This window comes from Citrus sinensis, chromosome 5 (genome assembly GCF_022201045.2).
Source record: "Citrus sinensis cultivar Valencia sweet orange chromosome 5, DVS_A1.0, whole genome shotgun sequence".
Taxonomy (NCBI): Eukaryota; Viridiplantae; Streptophyta; class Magnoliopsida; order Sapindales; family Rutaceae; genus Citrus; species Citrus sinensis.
In genome coordinates this window covers 11803899-11823850 of record NC_068560.1, presented here as the reverse complement: position 1 = coordinate 11823850, position 19952 = coordinate 11803899, and the positions used below count along the sequence as shown (strand labels likewise).

Sequence of the window (19952 nt, the reverse complement as noted above, 5' to 3'; positions counted from 1 at the left end):
ATTTCTACTCACATATACTTACATATAAGATATATGGACTACACAACTTGACTTTGATGCCATTTTAAGAACTACTATAGCCTAGATAAACGTTTAAGCTCTCTAAGGAAAGGCGTAGCAACAGTATCTAAGATCTAATAGGTTGCAAATGATATCTATACACACACACACAAAAAAGAAAGATACATAAGCTTAGGCAACCAGTTAATTTGAAAAACAAATAGTGTGCTCAAATGACCAATAAGACACCTTTCTTCCTTTCTTTCCTCTGTCTAGAATTTATAAGTTCTTTTCAAGATTTGTGCTTAACTGTTAAAACCCCTATTTTATTGATAAGTTCTGAATATCTTAACTACAATAGTGCAGGGATGAAAACTGAAAACTTTGGTTATTGAGGCCGGAGTGAATAATGTATATATTTTTTAACTTCTATTATAATTTAAGGGATCTCATATATATTAAAAAAAAATTAAAATTTTTACAGGGATCATAGCCCGTTCTAGTCTCCATTAAGATTTGCCCCTACAATAGTGCAAGAAAGTGCAGGCCTATTGACTTAAAATTCCAACTTTACAGCGTCATCACATTTTTTCCAATCATATTTATTTCGTAAATCATACTGATTTAAGATCTAATTTGTTCTGTATTATGAAAATGCAATTCCCTTCTTCTTCAGTACAACTATTGATGGCCAAAGAAGAACTCAAGTCAGTTCTTTATCACTTCCATGCATGCTCAAAGTTACTCACGGGATTTTTTCCTTTCACCCAACTTGGATGCCCAATTTTCTTTTTTCTTGACGTGAGGAATCTCATTTTCTGTTCCCGTTCCTATTTTGCTGTCATCACTTCTTGTTTTGCAACTGGACAACACTTATCAATTTTCTTCAAGTGCAATAAATTTCGATAATTTGGTACATTATAGGCGATATATAAAAAATTGTTTAATATTTTAGTTATTTGGCTGTTCGTGCCCTGAGATGAAAGTTTCCAACTACATGAAAAATAGAGCTAGTTGTTCCTGTTTTGGATTAAACAGACCCAGGACTGACTCGTTTCATCAATGTTTTTCCAGTTCATTTTGTAAAAATAAATCATTACTAACTAAAGAAAAATTAACCATTCAATACATCCTCTTATCAGGAAATTAAATCTCTGAAGAAATTTGCATAAAAACACCAAAGTCTATTCTATTGAAAAATCCTAATCTTAATTTCAAAGAATGAGAGACCAATATATAACTGATCAATTTAAACAACACTTGTTTTGTGTTTTCGGATTTGCGATTGCATTGGATTGATTAGGAAGCTGATTTTAAGCTGACCCAATTAGCAAGCAAATAGATTGGAAACTATTTCACCTGGGGACACCAATGTTTTTCGCAAGCTAGATAAATGTTAGATGAAAACAGCAAGAAGTTTGATGAAAGTCCCGGAGCATGCTTTAAATGCACAAGATGAGTCATTTGTAGATTAGATCTGTGGCAGTTGGATCAAATTATAACAGCTGCCTGTATTACTCCTACACGTTCTTGCACAATAGGCAAAGCTACTACTTGTAAAACTTAATGCTGAAATAATCAATTATCGGCACTTTAAACTCTTTCATTATTAATCATCGGAATTTAAGCCTTGTGATACAGCGGTGGGACTGAGAATTAGAATCAAAACAGCTGGTGCTTGATTGAATCATTATCCATAAAATTGAGAAAAAGAATCCTTAAGTGGTAAAAAATCAGTGCATTTACTGCTACACTTGAATTAGTACATAAATGGGTACATTTAAAAGAATGATACATCGTTCGGCTGCCTACACCAGAGAAAATAAGCATCATTGATCCACTGCGGATGCACCAAACACTTCTTCTCCTACTCTGCCCATTCAAAAGTCTCAGATTGTGTATTTGATGAAACCACATGTGTAACCGAGGCGTCAGTTACTAATGTGCAAATAGCTCCCATCTCTTCTGCTCTTGACCATGTTAATGGTAACTCCTCAAAATCATCATCGCCGAACAGTATAGTACACCCCATCAGAATCCTGCTCCGAATTTTTGCCAAGCAACTTCTAACGTCTCTGCCTGCAGCATGATTACCCGGATTGTCAAAATACAACGCATGAACCGCTTTCAGAGCTCTGAGAATGTTAGCCAAAGCGCCATCACTCTCGCTTTCATCGCTCATCTGTTCAGAGTAAGACTTGCAATCGTTCTTTTTTTTATCTTTAAAGAAGTCATAACTTCCCACGGTAATCAGGTTCTCCACACGCCCACCCCAAACACTCTCGGTATCATCAACGATGACGATGCTATTCTCTTGTCCCAACACCAAGTCCAGGTACTTCCTCTCCTTTTGTTTGAAATCTTCACGTGTAATGATTCTTGAATTAAAATACTTGCAATCCGGATCAAGTAACTTCACGGCCCTGGTGGCGTACTCTCTGTTACCCAGTGTGCAAACACTAATTTCAAACAGTCTGCTTGCTTCTTCAAGAAAAGATCTAACAAAAGGCCTCAACTTCACCAATAGAACATTATCACCAATTTTGATTTTGAAAAGATCATTCCCTCTCGAAATCTTATCCGAAGAAAATTCTCCTGCGGCTGCTGCTGCCTTCTCCAAATATTTCTCATCAGATGTTAACTTACCAATCAATCGAGAGTGAAGTAACGTGTGGTCCAAGTCAAGAACAAGGTGAAGTTTCCTCATCCTCAACAAATTCTTGGTGTTTCTTTTCTTCAAGCGAGAAATTTCATCGATGCTGTACCTCAAACCCTTCTCAATATAATCAAAACAAAGGCCATAAGAATCGTCCATAAGCTTGTCACATACCACGCACATTCCGTTGAGAATGGTGGCATGTGGACATATTGTGTGCTCCTCTGAAACTGAAAGTAGCGGCAACTGCAGTGGCAGTGAATCAGAACCAGTCCAAGAACAAAACTTTTTGTTGTTGGCAACAACACCGTTAAAATTCATTGTAGCATACATGGTGGTGGATTCTAATTCTGTTGTGTGAAACCGGAAGAAGAAACTAAATATATTTGCGAAGATAGGACAAATATGAAAATGGGTATCTTAATTCAAAGGCTCTGTTTATATACTTTACTTCTATTTTGGTGTCCGGTTAAGATTAGGAAACCAGAAATCAGTAAGTAATTAGGATTACATAAAGTTTCCGAATTGCTTTAGGAATCCAAAGTTTTGTGTGTTTCCTAAATTTGTTACCGCCATCCAAATATCGGAGAATGATCCTAAATACGCGTATTAATTAATTAACGGCGCATTTTAACCAAAGACACACCTGGTACATGAAAACTAAATACGCGTATTAATTTTCAATTAATATATCGGGCAAAAAATGCTGCCTAGGCTTTGGACCAAAGCCCGGCCAGACCTTTGTTTTCAAATCTTGGGCTTTCGTATGGGCCCATCCAGATCTTTTGCTAATTATCATCTTCGCCACAACAAAAGTTAAATCATGTTATAAAGTTTTAAAATGTTCCATTTATTATTTTAGATGTCAATTTTTCAGACATAATCTTTACTTTATAATAATAATAATAGAGCCACAAACAATTTTCTACAAATTAATGTGTACAAATTGATGTAATATAAAGAGATTAGTTATATAAAACCATCATGAGCCTATATTATGGGTCTACAGAAGAATTTCTATTTAAATTAAAAAAAAAATTCAATATATGATGCAATGACCAAAATTGTTGAAACATTTATTATGTACAAAATTTTGACCATTTTCGCCAAATCAAGTGGCAATTACATATTTTTCAATAATATATTTTCATGACATCTCTGCATTTGGCTTTGCCAACAGTTTCCGTACACTCAACATCTTAGTTCCATCACCAGTGCAAACTAGACTAATAGGTCCTATCTCGATTACTGTAACTTCCCGTTTTGAAAATATGACGTCCATCTCCATAAACCTAGCACAAGGATTCCAATTTCATTAAAGATCAGGAGAGAGAGAGAGAGAAACTCAGCCTTCAACCTCAAAGACAAATATAGAGACACTCATAATGGCAGCTCGTATAGGTGAACAGAATTGTCATTACAAGAGCGAATCAAAATTGAGTTACTGTATTCTAATTAATAGGGAACATCTTCCTCCCTACTCCCCAAGGCTTATTCGTATATATGGATTAATTGTTGGAGCAAATAATGGTCTTGTAATTCCTATAATTTTAGTCAATTTTTTCAGTTAGTCCTTTTATTTTTAAAATTTTTTTAAAATCTAATGAAGTTTCCTTATTCTTTGAAGGTTTTATTTATATAAGTTTTCCTAAAAGCATACTTAATTATCTCTACTTTTCACTTATTCAAGCTGAGACTTCATTGAATTTAAGTTCTGTCATTCAATTTTTTATTTAAAAAAAAAAGTCATATCATACAAAGATATTATTTTACTCTTTGAAAAATTAGATTCAAGAGATATGGAAGTAACGAAAGTGACCTTTTGTGTCATTTTTAAAAATACGTATGCTACCAGAGAAATTGACATAAACTCTAAAGATTAAAGGAAATTTGCCCTTAATTGCAATCATCAACCTTCATTCAACAAGCTGTGCGCGAGGATTTAGTGAGAAGACCACAGAAATCGGTGTAACTATCTCTCTAATTAATGTTAGCAAACTAGTAGCCCTAATGCAATTGCAATATTTCCCTTGTATATATGATTAATTATTTACTGATATAAAACGTGACTCTCAAGAACATATAAATGAAATTATTTCCTTCTAGTTTTGAAAGATCAATAAAATCCTATAAATTTAACTTTAATTAAATCGCAAAAATTATAAGTAGAGAAACAAAAATGAATTAATTACCTTCGGCAGAAATTTTGAGCAGTACTCCTTCCTAAATGTAACGCCAGAAATATGGTCGATCAATACACGACGAGGTATGGATACCAGGTTTCGGTTGAAGCTTCTGAACAAAACATAGGTAAAAATATAAATCAATACTCCAAAAAAGAGAAAAAAAAATTAATTAATGGAAGAATCGGTTTTAGTATAAGTATTAAATATATATTTTCTTGCAAAAGGGTATGAGAATCCAAGATCACCCAACAGGAGAGATTAATTCTGAATAAAATTTTTATACTTGAAATAATTTAAAATAAATAAGATAAAGTTCCTATTCATCATGTAAGTCAAGTTTGGAAATTTTCAAACCTAGTAAGGTAGCGTTTTTTCCCCCTCAGATCTGAATACATCTAAATTTTCAATGGGTATGAGTACAAAAATTTAAATGATATGTTTTTTTTTTAATATTTAAATAAAATATTATTTTTGACATTTATGTCCTTATAAATCAAAACAAAAAAGATTAAATTTTATAGTTTTAAATTTTTAGAATATAATATTTACTTTTCATTTAGACTTTTTCGCATTTAGATAGAATTCATATATAAAATTCAAATATAAATGTTTGAAATCAGACGTAAATTATAAAAACAAACAAGTAAATTTAAAAAAATGTCTAAAATTAATAAAATCTTAAACCTCAAATGTTTAACAAACAACCTCTAAGTTAGGATTCTAGTTAGTTTTTTATTTTAATAAGTTAAATTAAGGATGTGAAACTATTCATATACAGGTTAGAATTACAATTAATTCACTATTTCAAATTTTTTATTGCAGAAAACTATACTAAATAATGGGGCATAAATCAACCAGTTGGTGAAATATTATAATTAACTTACTCATATGTTATAAAAAAAAAATCAACTACTTAATAAACGATAAATGAAATTTGGAATAGAAAACTTAAGATGTCTATGACTATTATTTGGATTAAAGGCTGAAATGATTTTAGTGTTGATCTTTTTAGCACTGAATCCAATGAAAATTCTTCACCATTGAATTCAAATCTTATAATTGCACGATCACTTTTGAATGGGCTATAATGTAAAAATCATTAAATCTGATAGGTCCAACTATAAAAATAAAATCTCCTATATATATTTCATGGAATAATTACAAGAAATTGTTGATTCATATTTAGCAGATGTAAATATCAAATATCTTGAACTGTGGAGATTATGGACTTTAAACCAAATACGCCAATATGTCTATCCTTTTAATTTAATAATCTATTTGCTCATAATCTTTGTCGTATGATCTAGATTTTTTGGATTGATTAAAAATTCGATCAACAAACGTACGAAGAGTACTCCGACTCTCTGCAAAAAACGCAACATTGTAATGGCGGGCCCTGACTCATAATATTGGAGTAGATTTCATTAAGCCATCCCGCACTTTAACTTAAAGTACAAATTCGATTGGAGCCGTTGGATCCAATAGCTTTTAAAATCTACACATAGTAGGCCCTAACATTTGCAGATTTCACAAAAAAAAGAAAAGAAAAAAGGCCATTAAATATAAATGCAATGGTCTAAATTACTAAATTAGGATCCACACTTCGATTAAAGTAGAGAATATAAGATATTTTAATGGAATCTAACTCTATATTATTGTATGTTTATCTATTGTATGCTTAGTATTTTCCATCTCCTTAAGAATGGGCTCGCTACCCCTCCGTCTTTTAAGTAACTAGTGGGATAATTGTCCATTACTTAAAAATTTTTAAAATATATTAGAGGTAGCACGATCATTTAATACATGTAAAATATGTATATTTAAATTTTATATAATCATCAATTGATTTAATACATGTAAAATATGTATATTTAAATTTTATATAATCATCAATTGCATGTCAGTATTTTAAAATAAATATATACATATCATAATATTATTTACTTGTTATATGATTGAGATGGTAACTCTAAAATATTATAGAAATTCTCCTGTGCTCATGGAGATGATGGAGGTGTATTTTATTTGTGTTATTAATAAATTAGCTAACATATGGGCTGGTGGTTCTAAATTTAAAATTACTAACTTATCTATTAATTGTTAAATTAGTATAACTTATTTATCCATTAGATGCTAAATTACTTATTTAACTAACACACAATAGATGAGCGGAATAAAGAAATATTATCAACTACTCAATTAATGACACATCATTTGGGATAATTTTTTGAGATAAAAAAATTAGGATTGGGATGTGTAGCACTACTCCTGATATTATCCATCCTTCAAATAAAGGGATATACAAAATTGGGTTTCCAAATTTATTCAACAATAATATTCTAAGTATACACACATTCATAAATTTAATTTGTTCTTAAATAATAATTTCTTGAGGATACTGATAATGGATTCGAATGCTGATGTTGAACTTCAACGATCTTTTGATCTTATGAAGATGTATTTTATGGAAGATCCCTCAATGTTTATGATATTATATATGCAAAAACCATATCCTAAGGTCTTATTTTATTTTATTTTATTTTGACTATACATATGAATATGATATATGTTTTGGTCATGATCAGATCTTGAGATGGTACCTGATTGGTGGGCCATTGCTGGTTCGTAGTATTGCTGCCTTGGATAATAATGAGTACCATGATCAATTCCTGATAAGTATATTACACAACACTAATTCTGCTGCACATATTAATATGGATTTGGATTCGGTGCTTATCTAAGATTTTGCTGGCCTTTGTTATATATTGTGACACGTGACCATTTTGTGAATTTTTTATGGTTAAGATTTATTTTTTTCCTTTTTCTCTCCTTATTTTAACCGATTATCTCTTAATTGCCTTATGAAAACAATCTCTTCTTCTTGTTGCGTTAGATAAAACTTGATTTATAAAATAAATTATAACTTCCAAGAACCAAGGGTACTATCGTCATTAGATAAATATACCTTCTGAAATGAAAGCCCGCCAAAACTAACCACCCTCTCTCTCTGCTTCACTTACGACAGATTTAACAGAATCCTCCCTCTCTCCCACACACTCACAAATCACAATTTAATACCCAACAAAATGGCAACCCACAAGATTCTGATGACGACGATCCTCTTCACTCTCACAATCCTTCTCTGTTTTCCGACCACCCCGGCCGGAATCCCCACCAGCGACCTCGACGCAGTCCTCCTCCTCCTCCACGCCGGCGGCCACACTCTCTTCGCCAACGCCATCGCAACCTCCGACCTCCTCTTCGACCTCCTCTCGCTCCCTTCCTTAACCCTCTTCGCCCCCACAGACCCCTCTCTCTTCGCCGTCGACATGACCCAGACGCCGCCGTTTTACCTCTCCATTCTCCGCCTCCACGTCCTCCCTCTCCGCCTGTCTTGGACCGAGCTCCTCCAACTGATCTCCCCCTCAAACAACAACAACAACTCCTCTCGTCTCCCAACTCTCCTTCCCTCACGTGACCTGCACGTGACCAGAGGCGACTCGGGTGCTCTCCTCGTCGGCGGCGTCCAGGTCGTCATGCCCGGCTTGTACTACAGCAGTTACATGGCAGTTCACGGCTTAGCTGGCATTCTCACTTTTCGCTCTCCGATTAATAATAATCACTCAAACGGCAACTTTTGGTTTCGTCCGCTTAATCATACCGCCGCCTTTCCTCCGCCGCCGTTAGTTCCAAGAATTCAAACAAATCCTTCTCCGGTTAATCCCACCATTGTTTCTCCGTCGCAGGTGCCAATACCAGCTTCGTTTCCGGTTCTTTCTCCTGCACCAGGACCTGAAGGTCTTCATGGCTATACCCCGGCGGAATCGCCGGAAGGTCATGTAGTTTTGACGGGGAAGCCAATTAAGCACAAGAAGGCTAAGCAAGACACGGACCGTACGAGTTCTTCCAATGTTAACGACACCGTTCCGGTTCCTCCACTAGCGAATGCTCCAAGAACTCCAACTAACCGCAAGAACCGTACAGATTCTTCTCCCGTTAACCACCACACAGTTGTTTCTCCGTCGCAGACAATTCCGGCTTCCTCCTCTCCGATTGATAGCGCGGTTGTTGTGTCGCCTCCAGCTCTTGCTCCGTCACGGGGATCGGCTAGTCTTTTCGGTTACTTTCTGGCAGAACCGGCTGAAAATCAAGATGTTTTGACTCTGGATTCACCATCGCCGGCGCCGATGACTAATGATCTGAAAAGATCTCGGAAGATCAGAGAGGTTTTTGTTGGTGGAGAAATCTGCGCCGTCGGATGAAGAAAATGGTCGAGATCTGGACGGCCACGTCAGCATCATCAGGATCGTATGCTCTGCACTTGCACGTAACTCAACTGATCACATTCACCTGCAGATGGACACGTGTTGAACTTAAACGCTGCCGTTTGCATTGGGTTTATTTTTCATGCTATTTTGTTGAATAATTGTAAAACTTTTTGTCAATGTAAATTGAACGCGTTGATGGCATCACGTTTGTTGGCATTTGTAACGAACAAATTTTCCAGCAGTAACGGTGAACCAATATTTTCTTGTGTTACTTTTGTTTTCATTTTTTCAAGAGGCAATTACAAAAGGTTAATTGACATAATAAGGTCAAAATAACAAATAAATTTGGCATTTCAAAATTTCAATCAACCATATTTCCAAACTTCACCAAAAAATGAATGGTGCTCAATTTTCATTAACTACATTCCAGTACATCGGTCAGTTTTGTTTTCATTTTTTAAAGAGGCAATTAGAAAAGGCTAATTGAAATAAACATAATAAGGTTAAAACAACAAACAAAATTTGGTATTCCAAAATTTCAACCGATCATATTTCCAACTTCACCAAAAAATGAATGGTGCTCAATTTTCAGTAATTACATTCCTATACAACGGCATTGAAGAGATCCCCCATTTCTCATAATTGAAGTAAATATTTTTATCGATAAGTTAACAGACCACAGAAGATGCGAAGTGGTCAAGGTTTGCAAGCATCTGTACGACATAAAACAAGAGTAATGTCACGTTTAAATGATAGGAGTCACTCATCAGCATCGTACATCTCTGCATCTCCATCTGCATTGTCGATATCATCTGCTTGCCCCTGGTCGGCATCTCCTGTATTAGCATAATGCATAGTTTCATCATCATGGGGTACATGCCCATCTGCCCCTTGGACATTATCTGTCGTGGCATTCTTCCTCATGGACTCCAAATTTTCATCACTGAAAAACGAAGCATAGGGCTTTGACACCTGCAAGAGGAACTTCATCACTTTAGACTTCTGATTTGTGAGAGTTATTATCTCTCGCCAATTTTCCGTGTCAGGAAGATGATGCACATTAAGATCCCGTTTTCTTTGGAAACAAGTGTCAACAATGACGATTTCAGTATCAATGGTTGATTTATTATTAATTTTTATGCGAGTGTAATTTGACTTAACAAAAATACCAGGAAAAAGTAAAGATAATATTCACCCTGAATAGACAATCTTGCTTCTCGGCACTTTTAACTAGGTTATTCCAATGCTTGTCTTCCCTCAAAGTTGATGCACAACCTACCACCTAAAGACGGAAACGGACATTTGCTCATATGAGAGGGTCAACTCCATGATTTGTCAAAAGCCAGGTCCTAAAACAACTTGATTTTTGTTACTATAATGCCCTACCAGTATAGAAGACTTTGCCCTGGTAATCCCAACGTTCATACGCCGATAATCTGCAAGAAATCCTATGCTTTTCTTATCACTTGCCCTAACACACGAGAAAATCGCAACATCCTTCTCCCGACCCTGAAAAAAGGATAACTTTTTTGGGTTAAATTTCATAGTCAATGACACAATAGTTGCATAGCCAAACAGACATACCAGAAAATTAAGGAGTGTAGAATTCCAGAAAATAAAGCAAAGCCGAGTCTGTAGAAATTGAAATTCCGGCCTTTTAGGAGGAAAAGAAATCAAAACAGATTAGTTTGAACCATTTCCATATACTGGCAGAAAAGTCCAGAACTTAGAAAGAGAAATAAAAGCCTCAAGTTCAGCTGTGAGAAACAGGGCCAATAGTTCAGCTGCAGTACGCATGCATGCAGTGTGCACGTGCATGAAATACGCATGGCTAAACATGACCATCTCAGTGCAGAAATCAAATGTTGATTTAAAAAGTAAATTTCACAGAGGGAAGAGGAACCAGATAAGGATGGTTTTTAAAGAAGAGAAGAATAGCCACATCACCTGGCAACCATCAACAGTAGTTATATCCACTACTTTTTGCGACTCCACTCCAAAAGTTTCCTTAAATCGTTCTTGGAATTGCTTCACTTGATGTCTATAGGGGGATATAATCGCCAGCTGAGAACTTGATTTCAGCTGCGGATACATGCTAATCAATTTATGAAAGAGGAGGAGGACAAAATCAACCTCATCAATGTTTATCCATGATCCACTTCCAGCAGGCTGGGACTCTTTTCCTTCGTGTATATCAAAGAAGGAAAATGGTCCAAAGCAGCGGTACTCGTGCCAGTCACGAGTAGTATAATCTTCGACATCAGACCCATCTTCCAATGCCTCATCATAGAACTCCCTTGAAGGAAAGCTTCTTACCTGATTCATAAATATATTTGGACAAATAAACAAAAGAGTAACCAACTATTCAGGGATAGTTATTATCAATCAAGATATGAGTTGGTAGGGTTTGGGATGTGTCAAACCAAAAAAACCAGACATCTATTACAAAAATATGCTCCCAAACAGGAGATGACTTGAGTGGCTCCAATTCAAAATCAGCTGCTAACTCTTTAGTACCTCTCAGTAAAAGGAAGAGGACAGTGGGAATATGAAATAAAAGGAAACACGCACCCAGGCGGAGGGGGGTTGAGGCGGCGGAGAGAGAGAAGTAATAGCAGTATAAGGTTTGAGTTACTCGTACAAAACCTTGAAGCTGTAATGTTACTACTGAAGGAATACTTTAGATTAGATAAGATTACAAGGTCTATGCTATTCAGAACCCACTAATCTAGGATCTGCTTAGACCTATAGTTGGGTGTATGCTTATTGAAATCCTTAGATGGCCAGTAACGATTTTCACAACTCAGTTGAAATTTTTGTAAAATTTATTTATGAATCAATCTTAACAAAGACCAGTTATGGATTTTCTAATCTAACCTCTGGATGCATTCTGTACTGCGTCTTCAGCATCTTCACTGGATAACCAGCTCTTTGAAGTCTTTTGAACAAACTTGTGCCGTACCTTCAACAAAGAAACATGAGAGCAACACTAATTGCGTTCTAAAAATCAGCCACAAATCAATAAAGCAATTTCATTAAAGAAAACAGTGTTTTACCCCAAGTGCTCAGCAACAGGAGAAATAACAGTGGCTGGAAGTTGAACAGGATCACCGACCTAAATGGTGCAAAAAATTCACAGAATTAATACGATTAACTACAGCGTAAAGATCGACGGTACATGCAGTGGTACAAATATAGAAATGTGAACAACAATCAGCAGATTGGCCATTGTATGCACCCGTGAAGCAGAAATATTTGACTACAGATACATGTTCAGCAAGATGAGTAATTGTATAATGGTAATGATTGAGAAATAAAAAACAAGAATTATCATCATAAATATACCAGAAATACTTGTTTGCATCCAGTTGCCAAGGGAACAAGAGTCGCAGGTTCCACCTGACAATGCACGATGGTGATAAACTGAGAAACTAAATAAATGCGAGACTCCAAACACAAAAGAGAATAAATGCATGCTTTCCTCATTGCCCTCCATGAAAATATATAAAAGGACCTGAGGGAAAGTTTATGTTGTTAGTAGGTAGAGAAAATGTACCAGTAATTGCTGTGCTTAATATATTAAACCTCTAAACTGCACTGTAGGCACTTTTTAAATGCTACCATCTTACTGACTTGAGAAGTCAAGCATTAGATAAAAGCTTCCTCGTGTGTCAGACAGTTTTGCATAACTATATTCACTATTCAATTGAGCTGTGTGATTCTACAATATATTCTTCTATTAATTTCGAACGTCACAGGTCAAAGAGAATATTTAGTTGTAAGGCTATACAAATTAAGTTGATCCTTCGTCATGCTGTACGAAACTGATGGAATCCAAGAACACCCAAACACATCTCAATTTCCAAGACAACAGTATTCAGATAATTCATACTAAATATCAATTGTCAATAAGAGTAGGTTAAATTACTGGCACTTACAGCTTGGGCAGCTTCATCTATTATAACAACATCAAAACCATGATTCAATTTACTGAGTAGTGCTGAACCACTGAAGCTAAGGGTGGAGCAGACCTGCCAATAAAACAAAAGTTAACAATGGAGAATATGACATATTGATTGAATTTTAACATAAGGCTAAAATAACTTACAATTACAGCCTCATTCAGAATAGCAGAGCGAATACTATCTCTATCCTTTCTTGTGGCTCCATGCTTCTGTTTATCAGCAGCCGAGTCATCACGTTTTTGTTCCACCTGCAAAAGGTTTGAATGTTCCACCGGGTCAGCACAAACAAAATTAACAACAAATTACAATAGCGATAAAGCAGTATGGTTTGATTGCTGCTTATGGTTTGAATGCTGCCAGATACATACAAGGTGATCTATGGAAACTGAATTGACAGAATGATGTGCTTTAAGACCAATCCGCACAATCTTCGGAGTATACGAGCGGATATTTTCATCACGAATCCCTGTGGATAAAAAAGAAAAGCATTTAAGCAAAATATTATTATTTCGGCTATTAGCATATCACCAATACTAGATGCATGGAAATTTATTAGTACAGCTAAAAGGTAGATAATAATGTATTTTCTCATTCTAAATTTTACAAGGAAAATGCATCACCAGTCCACCAAAGCAGATACACATAGGTCCCAATATACACTGAACTTTACTATACTATTTATTTATCTTTATTACAAATTTAAATCCCGAAAAATGCATAAGGATAATCAGAGAATGATGCAATCAAAATGAAAATACCACAAAAGGATCAAAGAACATCCAGCTTGGTGTTATAGAAGAAAAGCAGCCAAACTTCCAAAAAGCACGGATCATTGTGCTAGAGAAACTTGTACCCGTGTTTAAGAGGCGCAGCACAATCTCATCAAGCGCAGAGTTTGATGGGGCACATACCAGCACTCGTACACGATATCTGCGACTAGAATTAACCACTTCTGGTTTCTGTACATTACTTTAGGTTAGGACATATGACTCATTGGCATCTAATCTATTCAATATAAACTCTTAACTTACCAACTCATTTCCAGTGGTAGGGAAAAAACCATCATCACCATCAATAGGCATTATATTATCTCTAGGATTGGCACCAACTAACCATGGGGATGCCCGTCCCCAATGATTATATCTGTGAAATATTTAAACATTACAAACCCATGTACTAATTATATTAAAGCAGTTTTATTAGATGCGTTGTAAAAAATAAATTATAGAAGTCACTCAAGCAATCCCTGAGCAAGTGCAAGCAGTGCTTAAGATCGTGAAAATAGAACACTTGAATTGGCAGCTATGACTTACTTTTCATGCATCGGTAGTTCTGGTCCCCGCTTTATTTCACGCAATCCACCCCTGCACGAAAAATAAACAACAAACAAAGATTAACATTGGAGGAAAACAATGGAAAATGCATAACATATCCCCTACTGCATTTCTCCGGATCACCACAAAATAGAAGTACTAACAGTTATTTCAGTCAATCAAAGATGGTAAGAACATGAAAAAATATTATCATACTTGGAATGCACTCTAGCTGGAGTTGCATGCAAGATAGCACTAAGAAGTCCAAGAATGGTCTGTGTTTTTCCAGTACCTGGTGGCCCCTGGAAAAAAGGAATGCAGGCAGTTTCCAATTTCCAAAGTTAATAAACTTAATTTGTAATCAGATTATACCCAAATTTAAGTAAAAGAAACTGCCATGTAACTGCACACTAAAAGATATCATTGATAACTAAAGGGTTGAATAGATTCCCAGAATTCACAAATGCATCTCATCTAGCACATCCTCAGACACTTTCACAGGTCAAGTAACTAAGATTAGATCAATTCAATTCAATATATTTGGTAACAAAATAATTGACAATTATTCCATTAGTGGACACAATAAGATGAAAATAAAGTTGGTCACATAAGAACAAGAAGAACACAAACCAAACCTGTATCAGGACAAAGGCTTTACGCAATAGACCTTCCTGCAATAAACAATAGCATTTTAAAGTCTAGTAAAGGCAAGCTTGAAGAGATGCAGAGCAGAATGGGCTAGTGCGGTAAGATTTATGTAAATCTGGAATTAGAATAAAAATATAATTCAAGAAAGAACCTACATGTATCGCTTCGAGTTGAGAGGCATTATGATTTTCTTTGATATATTCATGTAGCAGTCCAGGAATTTTCCAACTCTGGTCTTGAGAACCAGAGCTTTTTTCGCTAGCTGATAATATCAAATCCTTGAAAGGGAGGGAGCCAACTGATCTCAGAGCAAGATATTCACGAGCAATAGTTGATAAACTGCAAATCTGCATTAAATATTACATCCATTAAATGTCAACATTTCCTTTTACTAAGAAACTACAAAAAAAAAAAAAAAAAACTTGCATTAATTTCTTCCATTTTTCTAAGGCAATCACACTCTTTAAAACAAGGACTTAAATGAAACCAAAATGACCCATGAATTTTGGCCTTTTCATCACTATAGCCCCAATCTTGAATCTACATTACAATGAAGAAAAAGATAATTACTAGTCTGATTATTTTTCCTACAAATCACACACCAAGATGAAGAAAGACATATTATGGATGGTACTTCCAGAAAATTATGTTGTCATACCTAAAATAAAATAGCTGGCTTGATCATGGGATGTCCATACCCTGTCAAGGGATGAGAAAAGTAATCTTAGAATTTTCTAATTGATCAATAAACTGTTTCTTGATTGCTATACCCATTTAAACTGTTTCTTGATTGCTATACCCATTTAAACTGTTTCTTGATTTCCATACCCATTTAACCTTTTCACTTAAAAAGCACTAAAAATCCTCCATCTAAATAACGTTGCCAAAAGCATGTCAGTGTATACAACAGCATTTGCCAATGGTGTAAATGGTTAAGCTATGCAAGATTAGCACCATACAGAAAACATGCATAATCAGTTACCACTTTTTCTTAACAGTGTTGAGACCTTCAGTTTGCAATCACGAGTTAGAGATTCAAACCATTGGGACACCCACCTGGGATATGATCACATAAGTTTCCTAATTACCAAGGTTCTAGGGACTTCCAGCAATCTCTAGTTTAGAACTTGGTTAGCATAGAAAGGTTAGAGAGAAACAAGAACAAACAACAAACAACTTTCTCCAATGATCTCCATTTCCTATTAGATGGACCCATATCGTTAATTATTAGTCTTCACTCACTATATGATATCCAAACAACAAATGAAATCACATTTCTTTCTTCAAATTTAAAATCATAATAGTTAGGTAATTTTTAAAATGTTTTACAGGTTATGTTTAAAATGTTTTACATGACTATCTTGAAATTTAGATTCTCTTATGTTTTGTAACTAACACAATGAATAAAACACAAACATATAAATGCAAGAAAATTAAAGTCCAACACAGCTGGGGATAAAAGTTAAAAGAACATGATTGATCTCTTGAACATGTTGAGACTGACTTACCTTTAGACTGAACAAACGTTTCTCTACTGCACTGACGGAAGAAGTGATAAGCGAATGTATATTCAATAGCCTTTGAGATTTAACAGCATCTTTATTTATGTGTATGACCTCTCCAGCTAAATACATTCTAAGTCTTAGAAGATTTGCTTGGCAATGCTCCACCAGTGCAAATGCATATGTTGTTGGAAATGTTGAACCTTCTTTGAACTGCATGAGCAATATACCTCCCAACAGTCAAGACCAGAAGCTATAGTACCTTTATTAGAAACATGCAGGGAAAAAAATAAGAGAACATGATCTAGAAAAGGGAAGAAAGAACAAAAAAAAACAAAACCACCTACTTAGAATTATATTTGGATTAAAAAATAATAAATTAAAAAAGAAGGAGAAAAATCTCAAGTCAAATCATGTTATTATATTAAAAAGCATGAATTCCTTGAGTTTCCATAAGCTAGGAACCAAAGTTAGAGTTTCCTTGTTTGTGTTTTATTGATTATTTCCTTAAAACATAACATGAGATCTAAAACTTACGTCATTTACTATTCTAAGTATACGGGCAAAAACAATGCTGGAAATTTTTTTGTTGATTTGGTTACCTCTTCTTTGGAAAGCAGTAAAAGATCATTCGGCGATATTGATTCCACCTCATCAGCTTCATAAGTAACTGAAGGCAAGTGAAAACCATCAGCCTCACCACATTCCATGACCAACCTGAGCTTCCATTCTTGCACTGCAATTACCAAACACAGCTTTTTGGGTCAGATTCTAGATCTCAGATTGCCCAGAAGAATAATGAAATAGAACTCAAAATAATTACCAAGAAAAAAATTGAAAGAAATGTAATGTAAAAAAACACCTCAACAGCATAGTACCAACAATTTTTGTGGCAACAACACCCAAACAACATAACACAATGAAATTGAAATTGAAATTGCATTTCATTTCTAATTGCAAACTCTCTTTAGAACCGAAAAACTACTACATGATAATAAGTGTAATTCTCTACCTCAAACAATTATGTACCAATTTTCGCTAAAAGGACATTAAACACAACAATTAAAGTTAATTCTCCTCCTTTTAAATTCTCAAACGCTCTGGGGAACAAAACAGAAGTTACAAAAGAGAAATACCTTCTTCCTCGTCTTTCTTTTGAATGATCTGAGCTTTGACCTCTTCAAACAAAAGTGGCTCAAAAGTGGCCAAATAATCATCAACATCTTTATAAGTATCCTTTACTTCTCTTAAACCCAATTTCCCCCTGTCAACTTTCTTACTATTTTTGTCATTTCTCTCCTTTGCCAAAGACATAAATAGAAAAAAATCAGAACTCTATTATTAACAAGATATAAAAGTAAAATGGAGAGAGCAAGTATATTTGTGTACTTGGGATTCTTTGACCAGGCGAAAGTAATCCCAACCGAGAATGATTTTGCAGAATCGGAATATTGAAGCTTCATCTTGAGGCTTGTCTTTGTCAACAGCCATGTTTCTTAAAAGATAAAATCTGCCAAAATTAAAATGTAGTCTTTTAATGAAGAACCAAGAAAATTAAATAGAAATAAAATCCAAATGTACTAGTGACTAAACATCTCTATCAAACTAGAATTCCAAGTTTCTACAAGTCTAATGGATGAACAGTTTTTAGCTAAAGCCGCGCAAACTGATAAGTAGAATTAGTAACTGAATTTGTTATATTTAAACGTAAACAATTAAAGTCTCAGGTTATTTTACTAATTTTATTTTGACTGTTAATGCAATATCTATGCATTAGATAGAGTGTATTATATATTCCTCTTTTCCTTTAACAATCAACTAAGTAAGAAAGAATACAAGAGGAACTAAAGATCAAAATTAAAAGATTAAACATTAAAGAAAACAAAATTAAATAATTAAATAAATAAAGATATCAATTAAAAAAAGTAAGAAGAAAAAATAAACTCACCAAAGATATTGTTGAAACCAAAGCGTGAACCAGTGGCTCCGTGCCTGTGGCTGGTTGACGAGGGGCGACGGTGGTGGCGTGGCGGGCTCGACGGCTTGGTGATAGGTTGTCACCGTCGGGAGCGGTGATACCTGCGGGAAGCGTGGTACCGCAAATTTGGAGCGCGGGGTTTCAGTTCTCTTTAGCTTTCGAGCTAATAAGCCCGTCAGCCGGTGGGCTTTGTTTTAAAAGATAGTTCTGGCCCAAAGAAACAACCGAGAGCATTTTCAAATGAAGATTGTACCCTTAAATAAAAGCAAATGCTGACCTTAAATAAAGGCAAATGTTGAGTTATAGCCAGCTGTAACTTACTGATCTCACATCATGTGATACTAAACTAATGATACTTTAGTAACTTGAAGGTTGTACCCTTAAACAAACAAAATCAAACAAACACTAAACAAACAATTTTCAAATGAAGATTGTACCCTTAAACAAACCCAACTTTGGTAAACAATCATTGGATTCAAGTTACTGAAGTAAAACAAATAAAATCAATAAATTAAAATAAAATATTAGTAATATTAAATTTAAAAATTATAAAATTCTAGTTATTAAAAGCTTATTGTATATGTGTGTGTAGCAGTGAGATATGTTAAGTTTAGGAATTAATAACTTTTAACTTACATGTATTTATGGTTAAATCTTTTAACGTAAATTTTTATGATTAAAATTAAACATCTAAATAATTAAAATAAATAATGGGTTGGCGTATACCCACTCGGGTATCAAGTGGATTTCTTAGTATGAAACTGACCGCAACTAGCAACGAGATTTCAATTCGAAATACCAAACCCGTTCTAAAACTGCAAAATTACCTGTAGTGGGCGGGTTTTTACAAACGGATTTGGGGGTAGAAAAAGAGGGAGCGGGGAAGGTTGCTTGCGTGCTTTATTTTGGCTAGTAATTTTGCTATTCCTAACTAAGGGGTAGGGAAATTCCGGTTCAGATTCAATTCGAACTATAATACAAAAAAAAAATTAGAACATAAAACTACTAAGCATTTTATTAAATGAATGTGCATGTATTGTATTCAAATAAGATTATAGAAAATGGTCAAAACAATCTCCAGAAGTCATACTAAAGTGAACAATAAATGAATGATGAAGGAACGGCTGAACAATGGTAAGGGCTGGCCTAGCCATGACGGCTAGGTGCGATGCCGGTGTAGTGGCTTTTCGTGCCTTGTTGGCTTGACGTAGTGGAGCTATTAATCAATAGTCGATGGCTCAATGTGGTTGGTTGTGTGTGTTATTTTTTTTTAATCTTGAAAGGGTTTGTTGGAATTAGAAATCAAGTTTTATTTCTGTTTAATTTTAGGAAGAATTATTTTTAATTTTATTTTTTAATTTTGAGATTTGATCCAATTGAATTTTCCTAGAAGTAGAAGTTTTCACTCCGGATAAATCCAATTAAGATATGAATTT

General features: G+C 34.8%; 3 protein-coding genes across 7 annotated transcripts; 1 reads left to right on the top strand and 2 right to left on the bottom strand.

Moving 5' to 3' along the window:
* Window positions 1–1685: 1685 nt before the first annotated feature.
* LOC112495915 (RNA polymerase II C-terminal domain phosphatase-like 4) lies at window positions 1686–3003 on the bottom strand. The gene has a single exon (XM_025092820.2). It carries the CDS (start codon window positions 2987–2989, stop codon window positions 1868–1870), a length of 1122 nt encoding a protein of 373 aa, XP_024948588.2. The 5' UTR covers window positions 2990–3003; the 3' UTR covers window positions 1686–1867.
* A 4775-nt stretch (window positions 3004–7778) lies between these two features.
* On the top strand, window positions 7779–9381 carry LOC102620521 (fasciclin-like arabinogalactan protein 19). The gene has a single exon (XM_006491789.4). It carries the CDS (start codon window positions 7929–7931, stop codon window positions 9102–9104), a length of 1176 nt encoding a protein of 391 aa, XP_006491852.2. The 5' UTR covers window positions 7779–7928; the 3' UTR covers window positions 9105–9381.
* Window positions 9382–9613: 232 nt separating this feature from the next.
* LOC102620786 (probable helicase MAGATAMA 3) lies at window positions 9614–18754 on the bottom strand. Of its 5 annotated transcripts, none has more exons than XM_052441972.1 (22): window positions 18487–18751; window positions 17928–18048; window positions 17675–17837; window positions 17141–17274; window positions 16545–16751; window positions 15192–15383; window positions 15024–15059; window positions 14605–14690; window positions 14389–14439; window positions 14107–14218; window positions 13929–14034; window positions 13444–13541; window positions 13219–13323; window positions 13049–13141; window positions 12456–12509; window positions 12167–12225; window positions 11988–12072; window positions 11244–11426; window positions 11058–11174; window positions 10497–10619; window positions 10306–10392; window positions 9614–10082 (listed from the first exon to the last, which is right to left on the bottom strand). In XM_052441972.1, exons 2-22 carry the CDS (start codon window positions 18027–18029, stop codon window positions 9870–9872), a joined length of 2406 nt encoding a protein of 801 aa, XP_052297932.1. In that variant the 5' UTR covers window positions 18030–18048; window positions 18487–18751; the 3' UTR covers window positions 9614–9869. The 5 variants fall into 5 exon arrangements, 3 of the variants coding, with proteins under 3 accessions (XP_052297932.1, XP_052297931.1, XP_052297933.1); XR_008054935.1 differs by lacking the exon at window positions 9614–10082 and adding an exon at window positions 10695–10764 and having other exon boundaries at window positions 10367–10392; window positions 18487–18754; XM_052441971.1 differs by having other exon boundaries at window positions 11058–11426.
* Between the last annotated feature and the right edge of the window lie 1198 nt (window positions 18755–19952).